At 38.5% G+C, this 15,194-nt stretch overlaps 1 protein-coding gene across 1 annotated transcript in view; it reads right to left on the bottom strand.

Moving 5' to 3' along the window:
* p3h2 (prolyl 3-hydroxylase 2) overlaps nt 1–15,194 on the bottom strand; it is a 49,728-nt gene that overhangs the window by 7,117 nt on the left and 27,417 nt on the right. The window contains exons 4-7 of the mRNA XM_023339801.1: nt 6,239–6,391; nt 5,504–5,693; nt 2,898–3,029; nt 1,611–1,738 (exon numbers count right to left, since the gene is read on the bottom strand). Coding sequence (XP_023195569.1) covers nt 1,611–1,738; nt 2,898–3,029; nt 5,504–5,693; nt 6,239–6,391 — 603 coding nt within the window. The remainder of the gene's footprint in view (nt 1–1,610; nt 1,739–2,897; nt 3,030–5,503; nt 5,694–6,238; nt 6,392–15,194) is intronic.

Below are 15,194 nucleotides of genomic sequence, written 5' to 3'. Positions count from 1 at the left end.
TTAAATATTTGGACAGTTTTATCCAAGCTGATAAATCCAAATTTTCCCTCCTCTCTTTCGTCTATCCTTCTTACACTTTGTGGACTTTAGAATCTTGGGCACTGGAACATGTCGCTACTGCAAAGCTCAGACTTTGCAGGACGATGAAATATTCCACGGAATATTTTATCGTCCTGCAAAGTCTGAGCTCCAGACACAGAAAATATATTCCTCTAGACTGGACTGCTGTTGAATCATACAAAGTTCAAATTTCAGAGTCTGGATGAAGAGCAGAGAGGCACAGAGTCCAAGCTGCTTGAGGTCCAGTGTGAAGTATTTACATTTTAACTTGATCTGAGGAGCCACGTCATTTGCTGGTGTTGGTCCACTGGGTTTCATTAAAGCCAAAGTCAGCGTTGCTTCATGCTTCCCTCTGCTGCCAAGCTTTATAAAGATGCTAATTTAACTTTAATATTTTCTGTGAAACCAAATTCTGGGGTTTCAGAAGCTGTATGCCATAATACATCAAAATGAACAAAAATTGACTTGAAATATATCTTTCTTACTTTTATATCTGAATGTTTACTAAATGTACTAAAATAAATTACATTTAATTAGCATGGTGACCTTGCAGCAAGAAGGTCCTCGGTTCAAGTCTTGGTCTTTCTGCTTGGAGTTTGTATGCTCTCCATGTGCATGAATGTATTCTCTCTAGGTACTCCGGCTTACCCCAAGTCCAAACACATGACTGACAAGCAGGTATGGACAATGGATGGATGAATAATTTGAGATACATCTGTTCATCATTTCCCTAACATAAGGTTTTGCTGCGTCTTGAGCAAGTAACTGTGAGTCGTGTGTTTTTCCTAAAATCCCCATGATGACACGGATCTCTCAAGCAATAAATTTCACATGAAACACACTTTACATCAAATCCAAACCTATGAGCCTCTGCTACATACTGTCAGACTGTCGATTTGATCAACTCTGTCCAGCCTTTCCTTGAGCTGCCAAACCGATGGAGGAAATTTTATGTCGTAATCCAAGAGCACATTTTCAGTCTGAAAGCAGGATTTCATATCTTTTGTTCTCAAAACCTTTAATATTTTTGCTTACATTTTTATTTTGAAAGCTAAACTTTATGTCTTTTTTTCTCAAATCTTGCAATACTTGTACTCAAAACCTCTCATCACACTCACACTTCATCTCTGCTCGCTTACGAAACATAGAACTGCCTTTTGGCACAGTCGCCTAAGAACCTCTCAGCCAATAGAATGAAAGTGTTGTATTGGGTGCGTTTGTTTTCTTCTAAGGGTTGTGCCTGTGTGGCCACTATTGATTGTAGCAACCTTCGCCACCTGCTGGATGTAGGGAGAAACAACATGTCAGCTTCCTGCTCCGTAGTACACTAAACATCCTCCAGCTAACAGCTACTAATCTTAGGCAGGAGTTTGTTCACCCAACCAAAGACAACATATCTATCTATCTATCTATCTATCTATCTATCTTAAAAGTTTTGATAAGAAAGATATGAAATCCTGCTTTCAGGCTGAAAATGTGTGCTCTTGGATTATGGCAGAAAAAGTCCTCCATACAAACCCAGCCCTCACATGACGCAGCAGATTTCTGACCTCTCGTGGGGTGCTGTCATGTGTCAGGATTTCTCTGTAGTGATCCACGTTGTCTGTCATAAACTCGTCTCCCTCGTGGAACAGAAGGTAGGTCAGAGCGCACTGCAGCGCTTCCTCCAGCCTGTTGACTGCACACATTAAGAGAGACAAGAAGAAAACTCAACATTTTTCTCTGATTACTGTTTATCAGTATATTACTGCAGATGGACTGGATTATCAAATTTTATGGCATGCTAGGATGTAACACAGCTAGCATTCAGAAAATAATATTACAAAGGAAATAAAGCCAAGCATTGATTGTACAGAGATAACCATGCATGCAAGTACAAACGAGTCAATAGTTTCCTATAAAAAGAAATAGGCTACTGCCATTTTTGCCACTTTGCACTGCATACAAATTTTTTTCACATATACAAATATCAGACACCTTTTGGTCCATGTTTCTGCTAGGTGTAAGCCTTCCTTATTCTGCTGTAAAGATGAAAGGTTAATACAGGACTTCCTTCTTTAGCTAATGGAGTTTATTTGCTGCCGTCACCAGCAGTTTGCAGGTTTGTTAAAGTCTGGAGATTTGAGCTGAAACAAAAATGTTTTTTTATGGAAGATACGCAGATAAGGCAAGCAGAACCACTGCTGAGTGATTTAAAACTTCCACTGCTGCTGAGTCGAATAAAACAGACTGAGGCTGCAGAGCAGAAAAATGTTTAAGATGACAAATAATAGTAGTTTTTATACTGCTTCTGAACTTTTTGACTGTTAGATTACTCTTATTTCCATTTAGGCAATAAAAATGCTTTCTTAGGACACAACATCTTTGAAGAACAATACCTAAAATTTTGAAATATAGTTTGTGAAAATGAAAACCATTTATTCTAATATACCATTGGATGGTTTAGTGTTTTCAAGGTGAAACTTAAAGTCTAATCATGTACAATTCAGAGGGGTTTCAAAAACACCATTGCTAGCTGAAGTCTATCAGGACTACCAAATGTCATAACAAACTTGACTATTGTTGGACTGCTTAAAGACATTAAAATATCCAAAGAGACACACATCTGAAAATGTTATTAATTCTCAATTTTCAGCAAATTAACTTCATCTACTTGTATCTGCATGCATGAACTGTGGGCACAATAATTTATCCTCTTTACATTCAAACAAATGGCTGTCATGTCCAAGAACCTACAAATCAAAATGCGTTAATCTAAAATGTAATCACTTCTGTCAACACATCTGTTTACTTGTACACAACTATAAGAAAAATGTCAAAAACTACAAACATCCCACCTTTAAAATAGGCAAACTGAAGGTAGTCATAGTGAAGAGGCAGGTAGTTCTCCATGGGGGAGAGGCGGCCTGGACGTGTAGCGAGATCTCGGACGCACTCATGTTCACAGTGCAAAACCTGAGTAAAGTGATCTGCAACAAATGCAATCAAAAATTTAGTCTTTGGATTATGCTAAAGGAAATTTGGATTTGCATCCATCTTCTTCCATCTTCTTCCGCTTATCCGAGGTCGGGTCGCGGGGGTAGCAGCTTCAGAAGGGAGGCCCAGACTTCCCTCTCCCCGGCCACTTCTTCCAGCTCTTCCGGGGGAATCCCGAGGCGTTCCCAGGCCAGCCGAGAGACATAGTCCCTCCAGCGTGTCCTGGGTCTTCCCCGGGGCCTCCTCCCGGTGGGACGTGCCCGGAACACCTCACCAGGGAGGCGTCCAGGAGGCATCCTGACCAGATGCCCGAGCCACCTCAACTGGCTCCTCTCGATGTGAAGGAGCAGCGGCTCTACTCTGAGTCCCTCCCGGATGACTGAGCTTCTCACCCTATCTCTAAGGGAGAGCCCAGCCACCCTACGGAGAAAACCCATTTCGGCCGCTTGTATTTGGATTTGCAAACTTTTACAAATGTGAATATCAACATTTGATGTTCATGCACCCTGTAGCAGTTAATCCCATAAGGTGGCAATAAAGTCTGAAATAAAATAGTTTGCTCCGATGGGGACTGTAGGTAGGACCTGATGTTAGGTCATCCTTTGCAGAATCAGGATTTGGGAGGCTGCTTATCATTTCCTCATGCTGTATACTGAGAAGACAGCCAGCAGTGACAGCATGCATTTGTGAATGTGTTGTTAGCATGTATGTGGAGTGAGGTCACTCTGAAGCAGCTGCAGCACGATTTTCCTTTCATACAGAAAGGATGTGATGTTTAAATTTCTTCAGGAAACCCCAGAGGAGCAGAGGTCACACCTGAATCACGCAGAGCTGCAACGGGATTTAGGTCGAATATAGAAATTTTAACACATACAGAGGGAAGCAGTTCTGTTAAATCCTTCTCTTGTTTCATCCAAGTCACACAGCAGATTGATTTTCCAAAGCCATACATCATTACACATATAAACATTATAATCGCAGAATCGACTGGTGCAGCGCTATGGAAAATAATCCGTTCATTTTAAGTAAAACAAAGCCTGGCCAAAATGAATTAGCTGTCTTTTAATGTTTACCCAATCCGACCACACACATGAGAGAGTCAGAAAACACTCACTCAGCAATTAGGCAGCGGCTACTGCACAAAAACCTGCCTCAGCTTCCAAAGAAAATGGCCTGACTTTTGTCAAACACACATGTCCCATTGACTGGGATGGAGGAAGCAGGAAGCAAAAGGAAAAGTGAAAATGCAGAACGACTAAAAAAAATCTTTAGATTTTGAAAATATTTCCAAATACAAGAGAGAAAAACAAAACAACAAGATAACAGAAAGACAGTAAAATTAAATGAAAAGATACAAGAGGACAAAAGTATTTTTATTAGTTTCTTTCACCCTTTAAGGGCTCTGGAGGTCAACATTGCCCCAAACTTCATTAGCAAAGAAGAATGAAAAAAACAAAATCAGTCTCTACATGCATGAAGCTGGTAGAGACACACCCCAACAGCTGCCATTGAAGAGAAAAGTTTTCTACTCGGTATTGACTCAGGCAAGCTGCATACGGATGGCTCACGTATGTAAAATAAACTGAAAAACGTGTCAGTCTCCTTCCAGTTCCCAATTATTTTGCTATTTTATCCCAGCCTACCACATAAAATCCCAATCGAATACATGTCTGTTTTTAGCTGCATTTTTTATTTACAAAATGAATACATGCAATACGAAAGCTGGCGGGTTTTTTTGTTTATTTATTTAGTTATTTTATTTTGAACAGAAACACAGAATTGCTAGAAATACTTGAGTATGGAAAATCATCTTCTACTGTGTCCATAAATGTATTCATGTTGTCTTCCTGGCCTGAGGTCAAGTTGTCTACATGGTCTGTCGAAGATGGTAATAGTGCATATCTACCAAATCCCAGAGCTAACTGTGCAGCAAGGCTAGTCCAGCCAAACTAAGCAGAATACTTACACTGAGCGAGTAATCCGGCTGTTCTTTGTAATGACCACTTATATTATTTCTTAAAGACTATAAAATGAAATCATTTTGACAGCTGCACATCTGGAACATGTGCAAAACTATACAGCCTAATCTCTGTACTTCCAACTTGAATACACTGTTTTATAACATAGATTAACAAAAAGTTATACACATTGGACCTAGCCAGTAGAGCTATAAACGCAAATTATTCAATTTATGTTTTCTTTTATCTGTAAAGACGACAAGACAAACCTTTTTATTATCAAGAAGTCCAAATTGAAGCATGGACAAAGGGATTATTATTTTAACTGTACATACATATTGATAAATACATTTTGATCTACTTAAGATGAATGATGAAATCATAAGAAGAATTATACACTGGTTTTATCTGTCGCTGGATGATAAATATTTATGTTTGCACTAAAATTTAAACGTAGAACTGAAACTGAAACCAGGTAGATACGTTTTCTGTGACTTTTCCTGTCTTACCTGACACAACTTCATGTAGGCTGTAGCGGTAGCGTACGTGGTCGTGGCCCTCAAATTTCTGCGGACCCTGGCACAGTGCCCGACATTCCACATCGGCTTTATAGTACTCCACCAAAGCATCCTCCAACAGAGTTACAGCTCCTTCATAGTCGCCTTTGTCGTATAACTTTACTGCAGCTGTGAATGATTGCTGTGACAGAGAAGTCACAGGGAAGGAGAAAGAGACAACAGGAGAGGATAAATCTTGAAGCGTCTTTCTATTTTTTAAGTTATGCTTTAAAGAACGTACATTTTCTTATCATAAAGAAGTGTTAAGTAAAGCGCCAGCAGAATCTAATTTGTGCACAAAGACACCAAGGTAAAGAAGAGTAGAATCTTTTGATCTGAAGTTACATTTGTCAATTTTTACTTATGTATTTAGTTTTCACATATAACAGACTGGGGTAATTAGCCGTGAAAAGGAAAAGTTCAAGACGTAGACTTTTCCAATGGAAGGTACTGCTTAGTTTTAAGCCACACAAAAAAGAAAAAGAAGTGGCTGGAGCAGCAGCATAAGGAGTTAAAACCCTTTTGCATTCAAAGCTTATCACTAAAGGCCTCAGTGAGTTTCTAGTCACTAAAACTCTAGGGGTCATTTCTATCAAGGCCGTTTGTAAAACCACAGCAGCTGTACTTTCGAAATCAGATGCTGCAGACAGGAGGAAAGCCTCGACCATAAGGACTGGTTTCTTTTACCTGATGAGGCCGGGCTTCCTGGTCCACAAAGTGGCTTTCTTCTACACCCTGCAGGTCTTTGTACTGTTCGAGGTGTTGGCCCATCTCCACATGTTCTGGATTGGCCTGAAAATAGGTATGAGCTGCTGCTGCCGCCTTTTCCGGCTGCTTCAACTGAAAAAGAAAAACAGAACCAGAGAAAAAAGTATATGCCATTAAATGCTAAAAGGCTCTAATTTTGGATGAATAGAACAAAATTTCCACAAACTAAGTTAAAGTAGGTCAAAAAGTTCAGAGAACATCAGAAAAGAAAAGTTCGTTCATTTCCAGCACAGCAGGTTGTGTTGTTTTCCCATTTCAGCCTCATTTTTACGTGTATTACTAGGAACAGTAAAGCCTCTCAGAAGAAAGGGACAGAGTTGATTGATAAGCCTGACAAAAAGACTACAATTTCTTTGAAGAAACATCTGCTGAAAGAGGCAGACCACTTGACAAAAACTCAAGCCTTTCCCAAAAATAACGTTTTGGGGAAATAGTTGGACACTCCGATGTCACATCTGAACAGAGAAAATCTGAGCAGATTTAAGAGGCCACACCGTTCCCATCCACATCCTGTTATGAAAAGACAGCCGTCATTATTATAGCCAATGCAATAAATGATTTTCTTCACAAATGAAGAACAGAAACTTGGCAGAGCTAACAGAGGAGGAGTATGGCTGAATACGTAGCCTCATAAATCTGTTCTACTGTACATACTGAGAAATGCATCTAACATGAAGATCTAATTTATTCAAGTACCTTGTGGAAAGTGCAAAAATAAAGAGTAACAGTTTGTATTTTTTTTTTTTTTTTTACATTTGAGATAAGTAGTAACAGTTTTACTCTGAAATGGAGTTTATTTAAGTTTTTAACCTTTGGATATGGAACCATTGCCTGCTTACATTTGTTTTTCTAATTTTATCTACTGCACTAGCTGGAGAAAACAGATGACTGTCCTGAAAACCAACCTTGAATTAGAGTTATTTTTACTCAGGGCAAGTACAGCATGTGTTATATGTTGAGACAACGTAGGACTTGTTTAGGAGAAATTGAAACTATGATAAAATGCTTTAGCAGTTGTAACCAAGAAATATATAAAACCACATAGTTTCACAAAGCTATATGGCTACAACTACCAGGATAAGCTATTATGTCACTGCTTACAAAATCAGACAGCACTAAAAAAAATAAGCATCTCAGTGGATATTTTTATATCCTGTTTAACTATCACCACACATTTTATGTGAATCCCCCCAACGGACTGCATGTCCTCTAATACATGGGCTGACTCGCAGAGCTCCAAATCCCCACTTAACAATGTTAAAAAACACTGATGTGTAGGGCTTACTGGTTGAGTTAACATTAATGTCAGCAGTTCAGCTGTTAAATCTCACTTCTCAGATTTTATACGACTTGTACGCTTTACTTCGATGCAGTAAAAGAGTCTTGTAACAATCCAGAAGGAGCTCTAGAGTGCAGATGGTGCTTGTGATGTCATGCTGCATTGGGTTTACACACCCAAACTAGTCCTGGAATGTCAACATGAATCTTCCATCATTGGCAATCAAAGAGCATGTGTCCCAACAATGAACAAATAAGTCCAAAAATCTTTCTCATGCCTCTGTTCCTCTACTGTCTGTTAAAATGTAAAACAATGCTATCATGTCTGGCTCTTATCAGAGGAGACAATAGTGCTCAAGCCTGAACATGAACCGAAGCAAAACGTACACTACACACTAAATTCAGGTCATACATTCAAAGGTTGTGTGTCTGTTGTGTGGTTTTGTTTATATAGTCATCATTGTTCACTAAACACTTAGTTCCTGGAAATAGCTGTCCAATGTTTTGTTGTGATTGATAATGACTGATCCAGAGTGCGCAATCTATGAGCACACAGCAAAGGAAGACGATCTGAGGATTTCAAGGAAATAAAAGTCAAATAGTAAGAGGTAAAAGTCAGACAGAGCCTGTTTTCTGTTTAATATTCCCTGCAGGGACAGCTCCTGGCAATCGAGTCAGCTCCTCACCTTATGAGCGCCTCCAAACTATAAAGAAGATCACAGCGTTTCTCAACTTCCAGTGACAACAGAGAAGGTCAGTTTGGCCAAAATACATAACAGATTGCTCAACACTCCACCAACCCTCATTCCCTAGGCATTTCTCTGCCCTGCACTGATGGATTTTTGGCTCTAAAGTCTAAAGAGATTTGTTATGAGAAAAATACAAGTTTTTATTTTTTCCCAATTCTCACATTTGTTCAGGATTATGGACATGAAAAAGTAGAATAGGTTTTTCTACAGATATCTTGAAGTGCACGCCCATACGCTGTTGAAACAAAAGTGAAGTGATTTGTGCTTTCTACCGAGGATCCAGGCTTGATATGCAGCCCTAATGGAAAAAGCAGACAATCGTCTTCTCACAAACATCCCACTTCACTCAGAAGAATAATGCTGCAGTCTGACAATGTTGGCTCTGCCTCATGCAGCGGTACAGAGAAAACCCAGCAGGACATGCTCGATTAGCCCTGAAAGGCCAAAGGCAGAAGCAGAGCCGAGTGCATTCCTGGCCGGATCACCTGCTTGGAGCCATTGGAAAGCACCCAACAATAGTGACCCAAAAACAGGGAAGAATGAGTGCAACCAGAGCATCAAGAGTGATCGTACTGTGTTTTTTTCCTGTCTCACTTTTACAAGTTTTATACAGTCTGTCACAACCAATCAACACGCTAAAAGAGCCACCGGGTAAATGAGATGGTGTTTTTGTCCCCTTAGGAATAAAATGTGAAGATTTACTGAGAAATCATGTATGGACCCGAGTCAGAAAAAACACAGAGATGTAAAAAAACTGTATTTTTAATTACATCTCAAAACATACTGGTTATTAATTTAGGCTGTGAGAGAGTGCAAGAGTACAAAACACGGACATAGCCTTTAACTCATAATGTGAATAACTAACAAACCTTTAAGGTGGGAGGATAGGAAAATATTTTCAGTGCTGTTCATACATCTTTTTATAGTTCTCAAAGAGAAATCAGATCAAACTAAATCTGTAGCTGCAGATCAATGCTTTACATAACAGCAGATTAAACAGTGAGAACAAAGTTCTGATCTGTGCATCTCTACTTAAGTTGTGTCAGCTCATAAAAAAGTCTTATTAAATTATTAAGAAATTCATGAGGCCTGTTCACCTTAACATTCAATTTAAAGTCAGGGATAAAGTAATCCCTCCATATTACTTTATTGTCAGATCCACATACTGCAACTTCAGCCCTCAGGTTCTCAAAAAAATCTAGTCATAGTTTCAAGATTCAAGGTGTTTATGTGTTTTTGAGGAATTTATCAAAGTGAACATAATACAAGGAAAGCTTTATGAGAAATTTAAAATCATAAACGTGTTCAGGTATCATTTATTGAATGATGCAGAAGAGATACTGGTTGCATTTAAGCAAATTTAAACTTGTGAGACGATCACCTGTGTTTGTCAGAGATAAAAAAAAAAAAAAAAAATCAGGATTGATCAACTGTAAAACGAGTGTAAATATTTTAAACTCAGAATACATTCATGGATCCTGTGCAGAATGAAACCCCTGGATGTTAGACTGCCAAGCATTCGGGTTAAAAACAATGACCAGACTGGATACATCACCAAACAAACTGTTCTGCAGGAACGGGTTGCATTGTGCAATAAATATACAACATGCATGTTGTGTTTTACACTATTACTAAAACTTTTATGATGAAATTCATGAAAAAAAATTTATATTTATCCCAAATTGTCTGTCAGAGTAAGAACTGAAACTGCTGTTGCTCTCATGTTTAAAACCGTTTCCAGACAGAAAGTCAGTGCTTTGCTGGCACAAAATATTTTAAGTGCTGCTAATTTTAACTTTAATCTACAAGATTAAAATCATTACAGCCCTGCCATTCAAGGCACATTTCCAAACACATTGAGTTAGTGTACATCTTGTTCCCCGAGACTACGTTTTCTCTCCCACAACATTTCAAAGCAGCACCTGTAGAGTTGAATAAATGCCTCTCAGTCTGTGCCCTCACTTTGCCCGAGTCGCCCAGCTTTTGGACTGTTCTGCCAATTTGGAAAAAAAAAAATGCTTTTAATGTGGGTACGATATCGTGCCAAGATAAACTTTCATTAACATGCTCCACCAGGCCTCCTCCTTGATGAACAGGTATGTAAACAGGCCTGGGCTAGCACCGTAGAAACGCCACTGATGTTGTGGCAAAAACAGCACTTATCCCAGAGCAAAAACAGGTCTTTAAATAAAAATAAAAGTTGCAAGACAATATGAATAATTATTATACCATAGGGAATAGTTAAGCAAAACTAAAACAGGGCTTTAATTATTTATGTTACAGAGACACAAACCTAGAGTTCAGGTTGAAATGACTGCTTCCTAATGGATTGCAGTCGGGGGAAAAAAAGCGATTACATTGTGTGCACAGTCCAGATTAATTTCAAAAGGCTAATATTTTATTCTTTCTACCAAAAAATTGTCATGTAGCCATGGGTGGAAATGTTGCAAAGCCAGACATTACGTCTTTTCTTTGACTTTTCCCTGCAGTTAAGGCTCCCAAAGTGGAACCCTCTCCTTGTTCTATCTACAAAGAAACTGAATAGACATGAGGATCATGTTACTGAAACACAAAGCCTGCTGTTCTCAACAGCCAGTAATCAAAGAACAGTCAAAGTAAAAAGTAGTTTTTTTTTCTTGAACAAATGTTGAAGCACCATGTTTAACAATTTCCTTTCTTGTGATTAGAAAGAAAGTTTCTTTCAAATCAGCCTCAGACAACTCTGAGCAACCTCTCCTTGCAATAATTAACTTAACTCAGGACACAGCCATTTTCTGCAAATAATTATCCCCAAACATATGATACGTCTGTGTCTTTAGACTCTTCCTGTACATTTTTAAATAAAAACAATATTTACTCCTCTGCAAGCAGAGCAGTTACATAAAGTTTACTTTTACCCAGCTGAGATTTGAGTGTGATGTAGAGGCTGCACTGCGTTCTTTACTCTGTATTTATCCGTAAGCAAATAGGCAAACGTAAAAGCAGCTTATTCAACAGAAGAAAGTCTGACCTCTTAGTTTATCGCATCATCTTGGTAAGAATTTTGACTTGCTTCAGGTTTATTAGCTTTCAAACTCAGCAGTTTGTCGCTGCAGTCTGAACATCTGGATAAAATAATCAGGATATAATTTAAACGTAACAGATTTAAGAGTGGGTCAAAAATACTGTTTTATTAGGTTCTTCCGGTATATATGCTGTTTTAATATGACAGAAGAGAAATGAAAATATTAATCTACTATTTATTAAAAAAGGATAAGGATCAGAAAAGCTCACAGTGATTTGGGAAGACTCCATCTCTGCTGTTTTTACTGCGATAACTCAGGATATAATTTAAACGTAACAGATTTAAATTACTTGACACAGCACAGCTGCAATGTCAAGTTTCAATTTGTCTTATACAACATTTTTCTTATTTCAACAAGTCTTATTCAATGGAATAAAACGCTATATTAGTTTACCGGACAGAATATATGCCAAATGCAATAATAATTATTGATTATATTATTGTATTAAACTCGACACCGTTAAAAAGAGATTTTTTTATATACTTATGGTAGATTTATTAGGGATGCTGAGTCAGGATGCTGGAATCCATACCTGGCACTCAGAGTTCATGCTAGTTTGTGTAAGTGGCTGATTATCTTACCATGAGGCATGCCAGCCCACTCACTTCCACTCTGAATCATCGCAAAAGCGCACAGACAGACCTTTGAGTGACGATCGGAGAAACTGAGAAATTCCTGGAAGTCTGGAGCCTCTATGTGGGGCTTCCTCGGTTCTAAGAAAATACGCCAGTCTTTTTCAAATTCAACAAGACAGGCAGTCTCATGAATGCAGAAAAAAGTTGCTTTGCTTTCAGCCCAATAATTTCAGCCCATGTGGTCATGAAACGTTTGGACACCTCTGCTCTTTAACGTTATAATCTCAGCTGAGCAGACCAGACAGTGGTTTCCTTTTGAATTACACTGATTAGTCAAATACTGGTCTAACACACAACCTTGAGTGTAACACAATACATTTTTCCGAGCCAATCAGGAAACCAGTCAACCAAACAAGGTGTACTTTAAATAAAACATGGCTAAAACATTAGGCTCATGCAATGGTAGGAAAACAGTGATGTCATGGGCTAAAGCAGCCGGTATTGATATCCGTTCTCCCTGTCCTTTAGTTTTCTGTCCGTCACATCACCTCTTCTCTATTCCCCTGTCTGTTCTCGCTGACAGCTCTGCTCTGCACACTGACCTCTTTCTCCTGTTCCTATAAGGTCGTTTCTGAGGAATTCCTGGGAATAAACCTCAGTAAGGTTGCTGCAAAAAAAAAAAAAAAAAAAAAGGCCTCTTCATTAGACACGTGAGGACACGGTTGGCATCCTAAAGGATGAGAACATACTTAAGGAGAACAGCAGCCGAATAATAAAGTCTCTGTTCACAGCAGCACGTCGTCACTCTATGAAAAACTTCTGGCTTTAATTAGTAGGTAAAATGAACAAACAAACTTGACCATAATAGCCTGAAAACCCAGAATGTGAATCAAGCGCTCACGATCCAGAAGCTATTAGCAACCAAAACACAGTTTGTCTTTATAATGACCTAATGTAAATGAGCCAAGCTGAACTGCTGGGTTTACAACTGTGGCCATGTCTTCCCTGTGGTTGACATCATCTGGCTGTACGGGGCAATGACTGATCCTGCTATTTTCACCATATTGTCTCAGTTCCCAGTTGAGCTCCATGGAGCTGATGAGAGACTATACAACCTCTTCCCAGAGCTATTCTGAGACCATCAGACACCACAGAATAATCTGTAGTAAACAGTTTCAGTACACAGAGGGCCATCTTTGTCTACAAACCTAAAAAAAAAAAAAAAAAAAAAGCTCAAGGTGTGTTTAATTTAAGCAGTGCAGACAGGGTGGAAAATCACTCATAATGTCTTCCTCCTCCCCTGACGCCCTCATGCCCTCTTCAAACACATTTCTCATGTTTCCTCCTGCCGAAAATACAGCAACACAGTCACTCCTCTTTCCCTGGGACTTCTAAAAACAGACCTGCGTAACCACCAGTTTTATTTTCGTTTAGAGCTACGATCTTCTGATCTCCCACCACATCAGCCTTCATTCACATAAAGGTGCCTTTTTCTCAACTGCAGAAAAATCTAAAGTGTTCCAAGAAGTTTGGAAAACAGCAGTGTTTTGTTTCCATCACGTTCCTCTTTGGTTGAGGTTGGGGAGTGTCAGAGTGTACCAAAGGTGTACACAGAGTGGAACAGGAGCCCATGCAGGGGACACCATATATACTGGCGAGAAAGGTTTTCTTTTTTTCTTGCCTGGATTAAACAGGAACTTATGGGAAAGATATTCTCCCACCAGGAAACAGTTAAAAACTCTCACATGTGGCAATAAAAAGTCAGGTGGGTCTTATATTTGCTCACTAACATGGTTACTTTGCAAAACTGGGATGTTCTCCTGAGATTGCACAACATGTCAACACATGAACAAGCTCTCTGAAGTGTAGATTTCTTGAAAACAGTTTTTGTGTTGCCTTTAAGGCATTGATATTATGAGATTAGACACAATGATGTAGAAAATCTCTCCACAAAGCTTTTACTGCTATAAACCAAAAGAGTCGATATGTTTTTTTTTCACATCTCTCACTTTGTCTCGACACTTTATTAATGTGATAACTAAACAAGTACATAATTTATACCAAAGTAAATGTTCATGTTTCATTTGAATATTGCGCAAATAAAACATGAACAACATTTTAGTTTTCTTTGGGACGGTAACAGATTGCAGACGGTAATTGCTTCAGCAATTCAAAAATCTGAATTTCGCTGTTGAGGTTGGCATTGCCACCAATCAGTCAATTACTGTAAACATCTATTACCATCCCTAGCAAAGGCAAGTAAGAAAAACCTAACAGCTCAAAATACATTCACGTCATTGCAGTAGCATGACTTAAAATAGATTTTACTGCAGTTTTTTAATAGTAAGCTGTGAAGATTGCTTTACCTCCCTTTCCATCAATCTCATTGCATGTGGTTTCAGGTTAAGTCCCAATTCAACCTTATTTGTCTAAGCACAAGTTGTTAAAAGCTCCTTGACAATTATTCTGACTGTTAAGAAAACAACTGTTTATGGCACCATGGAGATTTCATGTTTTGTTTTTTATATCTTACCCAATTTAAAAAGTGGCCTTTGCATCACATCATAAGGTGCTTTTGACAAAATGCCCTGTATAGCTTTTCACTCATTGCTTAATTTCATGCAGTTTTTTATTTTACAGTCATGTGTGTGTATTTCCACTCCTGGGTCCAAAATTGACACGTTTACAAAAATTGCATCCTCCTGTTGCTGCTTCAGTGGCATCAATTTGGGGATAAATATCTCTGCCAACCACAATAGTAGACAGAAGAATGTGATTAAAAGCAATAAAATTAGACCAATAAAGTTATTTAATTGTTCACAGGCAAAAATAATAGATACCATTTAAAAAAAACAAAAACTCACACTTTAGCACTTTTTTCTCCTTATAAGAAAAGTGCTAAAAAGCTCCAGAAAGCTGCATTGGTTCAAATACATGGAAACAGGCCTTTAGGTATTACTCAGGAGATTGAGATTAGCTTAAAAAGAAAAATATAAAAATACTTCAGGCACATTTATTTTCTAGGAACTAGATGTGCCTAGATGTAAAAGACGAATTTATTTCAAAGCTTTTCACAGATCTTTACAAGGTGGGACAACAGATGTGGAGGGTACTGCAGTCGTGGTCAAGATAAGCAAGTTAGACATGAAACTAATTAAAATCTGGTGCCGATGTGTTCAAATGCATCTTATTGTAACAGCAAATATAT

Source organism: Xiphophorus maculatus, chromosome 9 (assembly GCF_002775205.1).
Source record: "Xiphophorus maculatus strain JP 163 A chromosome 9, X_maculatus-5.0-male, whole genome shotgun sequence".
In the NCBI taxonomy this organism is placed as follows: Eukaryota; Metazoa; Chordata; class Actinopteri; order Cyprinodontiformes; family Poeciliidae; genus Xiphophorus; species Xiphophorus maculatus.
This window is presented reverse-complemented; position numbering and strand designations above follow the sequence as displayed.